At 36.6% G+C, this 4,481-nt stretch overlaps 1 protein-coding gene across 1 annotated transcript in view; it reads right to left on the reverse strand.

The window, feature by feature from the left end:
• Positions 1-511: 511 nt before the first annotated feature.
• nptx1l (neuronal pentraxin 1 like) overlaps positions 512-4,481 on the reverse strand; it is a 17,682-nt gene continuing 13,712 nt past the window's right edge. Inside the window, 1 exon segment of the mRNA NM_212936.1 lies at positions 512-1,798. Coding sequence (NP_998101.1) covers positions 1,577-1,798 — 222 coding nt within the window. The 3' untranslated portion in view covers positions 512-1,576.

Below are 4,481 nucleotides of genomic sequence, written 5' to 3' on the forward strand. Positions count from 1 at the left end.
ACTCAAAGATCCGAGTCAGTAAAATGATCTGAACTTCCCATCACTATTAGGGTTAGAGTAAGTTAACATGTGCTTGCAAAGTTTCTTATAGTGAGTTAAATGTCTGCTGAAGGAGCAAAATATTAAGCAGACAGTCTACTAATACTCAAATGGACCATTAAAATAAAGTGTTACCAGATTTGCCACCAAAAATCATTCCATTTGCTGAAACACAGATACATTTCTGGCCAAGTTAAAACCCAAGTGGATGAAAACATCCTCAATGCTTTCTGTGGACTGATACATTTTTTTTTACACAATTATCTGAGTAGAAAGTTGAAAATAAATGCATTTATTTGGAAATATGTAGTTATGCAACATTATAAATGTCTTTACCATCACTTCTGATCAATAAAAGTATCTCTTTTATAAAAATCATACCGATCCCATACTTTCCAACGCATGATCATCCGTCCTCATTATAACATGACAAGTGTGCTCGTTGCAAATGGAGGCATGCTAGCTGTTTTTGTTTTGTTTTTGGTATAACAATTTTATTACAAAATTTAGACCTTTATCATCTTTCAGTGCTGCCATGCTTTTAGCATATAACAATACAGTATAAAATCTCAACCCAAAAAGAGCTAATAAAAGCAGTTTTCCATTGATGCTGTTGCAGCATTTCGATGTTCATGCTGTTTTTTCTGTACACGTAACATTCCTTGAAAAGTACAAACACCTGCCAAAAACACACCACGATTTAAACGACTTGGATTCGCCAGCCTGTCCACATTTGAATCATTACGAGGTGTAATCAGTAGTTACACAAGGAAAAAAAAATCGAAGAAAAACAACAGATAAATAGAAGTACACTGCAAATAATGACAAATGTGATCTTTTTTTCAACAGCCCAAGGCACCCAGGCTTGAAATATGTTGGCAATTTTTAACAAACCCACACACACACACACATACACACACACACACACCCACAACCAAAAATAGAACAAACAAAAAAAAGCTCGAAGCAGAAAGTGATCATACACAACAAAAGCATGAGGAAAGAAATCAAAGTAAAAAACGAAACACACTCATCTTTGCTCGTTTTACATTCTACATCCGAAAAGTTCACAGTGAGTATCCCAGGCAGTGGGTTAGATCTAGCTAATAATCCTGACGGAGACGGTAACGCTAAGTGGTTCGAAGAAAACTACTCGCAAAGACTACATGGCTTCCTGTTATTTACGAATGATCCAGGTTGTAAAGACGGACGTCGTAATCGTGTTTAAGTAGTTTTCCGGTAAGGCATTGCTTGCCCCCAACGAACGACCAGAGAAGAGCGAACAAAAAAAAAACCACAGTGCCATCACGCTTAAACCTTTCATTATTTCCTCCTTCAAATAAACGACAACGAAACGTGATTGTTTTCAAGAGAAGTGTTAAGAGACGAGGAATATTAAACATCTAGAAAATTCCATGTCGGTTCTTGATTGCGAATGTTTCTTTTAAAGATGGATGATTTGGTAACAGACACCTGGTAACTCGTATCTCTCATCGGCTGGGAGATTTCTGTGCTCGTATATTTTTTTTTTGTTTGTTTAGTTCAGTTGGCGACAGGCTTCAAATGTCCACTTGGAAGCTCCTCCGTAGATCTCGATGCTGGTTTCCAACCAGGAGAACACGTTTCCCACTTGCGCTTTGCTGCTGCACGTGGCCAGGTTGTAAATTTCGCCCACCGACAGCTTTCGGTCCCAGATGTTGAAGTTGGCCATGTCGCCGACGAACGCTTGAGTGGCGTCAAACCCTCCGCCGAGAGTGTCCTGCGGGTGGATAACATTTATTTGAGATCCTGAGAAAAACAAAACTGAATGCCTTCAAAGACACATGATTAGTTCCCTGTTAACCTTTGAAGCTATAATCCTCCCCATAAATGATTCATATATGCGTTTCATCCCAACCGGGCTTTGAAGGTCTCTCCATTTAAACTCTTCCTGTCTGTAAGGGGATTTTGGAACTGAGAGTTTGCCATTGGTAAATTCATTCATTCATTCATTTTATTTTGGCTTAGTCATTCATTCATCAGGGGTCGCCACAGCGGAAAGAATCTCCAAGCATATGTTTCACGCAGCGGAGGCCTTTGCTAACCACTGAGCCACCGTGTCGCCCCATCAGAATTCTATTACAACAATACATACCATAGAGGTCAATCTGACCAGTCTCATCTAAGATTGATTGTCTAATTATTTCCCAGTGTTGGGTTGCGACTGGAAGGGCATCCACTGTGTAAAAAAAAAAAAAATGCTGGAATAGTTGGCGGATCATTCCACTGTGGCGACTACTGATGAATAAAGAGAATAAGCCGAAGGACAATGAATGAATGAATGTTCAGGATCAAGTGGTTCGTGGAAATGGAGTCGTCTTTTTAATATGCGGTTCCAGTATCGCTAGCAAAGTATCGAACTCAATAATCTTTATGAACTTTCTGAAGTAAACTTTGCAAGCTTTGTGTGGGACGAATTTTTCGAATTTTACAACGAAAATAATATGAAAATTACCACCTTTAGTAGTAATCTGATCCTCTATTAAAGTCTGCATGAACCAAGCTGCGACCTGCGTTTCTTTTTTCCATATTGTGACCCAGTTCCTTAATAAACTAAATATTAAATAAATAAACAGTGGGTGTGGCTTGTTTGTTTTACTGCGAGCTGATTGGATGTTATAAAGTAGGCATTTCATTCAGATGAGGAAAAGAGTTTAGGGAGTTATTACAAGCTAACAGACTCCTCCTCTTCATTAATTCTGTTTGTTGTCAAATTAACAGCTGGATGGGCGTGGTTAAGTAGGTTAGCCACGCCCAATACCTCAGACAGACCTAGGGTCCGTTCTTTGAACGCAGATTACTCAGTTAGCTGGATTTGGTTATTGACGATTTGAGACGATCCAGGATCGTTTCGTTCTTCAAAGCTCATCAGGGAGTTGTTGTCATAGCAACAGTTCTGGCAGCTCAAACCTGCTCAGGAGCAGGTTTATTTCATGTAAACAGGATTAGATCGAGTCATTTCAAGCAAAGGTAATACTGAAAGTATGTACAGAATTCGGATAGTTTCTGACAGTAGTAACCTATAGATTATACACACTTGGGAAAAAAGTAAAATAGTTTTAAAAAGTTTATATATCACATTTATAATTAATAATAATTAATAATATTTAATATTAAATGATTCATAATATTTATGTTTATATAATTAAGTTTTATATATATATATATATATATATATATGAAAAAAATACTAATGCTTTCCTTCTTAGACTTTACAGACCTGAAACTTGCCAATAGCACTTATTCATTGTTGCTCTTATAGTTGTGTAAATTGCTTCCTTGTCCTCATTTGTAAGTCGCTTTGGATAAAAGCGTCTGCTAAATGACTATATATATATATATATATATATATATATATATATATATATATATATATATATATATTAGTAGATAAAAGTACCAAAACGAAAAATAAAAAATACATGCGTGCTATTTAAAGGTACCCATCCAGCTTTAGTACAATTTCTGTAAGATAATAGACATGCACAATATTGAATAATTTTTTTTTATAACAGAATAATAATTTATGCTGTCATGCACATGTTTTGACAGCTAATATGACGGGGATTTAATGCTTTGCCAAAGTTGCAGACGTCTTTACCAATATCTAAATGCTTTTTAATGCAAAATTTATTTAATTTCCTTACGCCGATTAAGAAATTAAAATAGGCCTGGGCTACTATAGTAAAGAAAATCCGATCTTAAATGTAAAACTAAATAAATTTCTAAATACTCTCGACACATGAAACTGTAAAACCTGCAGCCTACAAATAACATGAAAAGTTATTGCGTATCATATTTAACAAACCGTTCACTAATTTTTTTTTGTAAATTTGCTCATATGGATTATTAAATATTAATTAGATGATGTCATTACACTGCTGTGCTGTCAGCCAATCGTTGCATTGCTGATCATGATTTCGATGATCGATAGATCTGTCCTTCACAACACACGCAGCGATATCAGATCAGTTTATTCAGACATTTTAATCTGATTGGCGAACTTGTTTGAAGAACCAAATTAGCCAGAGATCAGTTATCAAGATGAACCAACAAAGTCTCACGGCAATTCGTAACTTTTTGATTTAGTGGCTAATTCGTACAATCTAATTCGTACAATTTAGTGCAATTTGCTCATCCCCCAATGACAGTTGGGTTTAGAGGTGGGGTTAGGTGCCACGCCTCCTTTTTAAAACCCTACAATTTCGTACAACTGAACTCGTGCGAACTCGTACGTATTAGCCACTAAACTGGCAAAACGTAAAATACTTTTGTTTTCTCGTGAGATCAGGCTGGATCAACAGATCCAGGATCTGGCAAATCATCTTAGATCATTTAAGCGAGGTACGAAGAACCGACCCCTAATCTGAGAATTTAGTTGAAAACAAACAGCGCACTCTCAG

The sequence above is a fragment of the Danio rerio genome, chromosome 3 (genome assembly GCF_052040795.2).
Source record: "Danio rerio strain M-AB ecotype USA chromosome 3, GRCz13ab, whole genome shotgun sequence".
Taxonomy (NCBI): domain Eukaryota; kingdom Metazoa; phylum Chordata; class Actinopteri; order Cypriniformes; family Danionidae; genus Danio; species Danio rerio.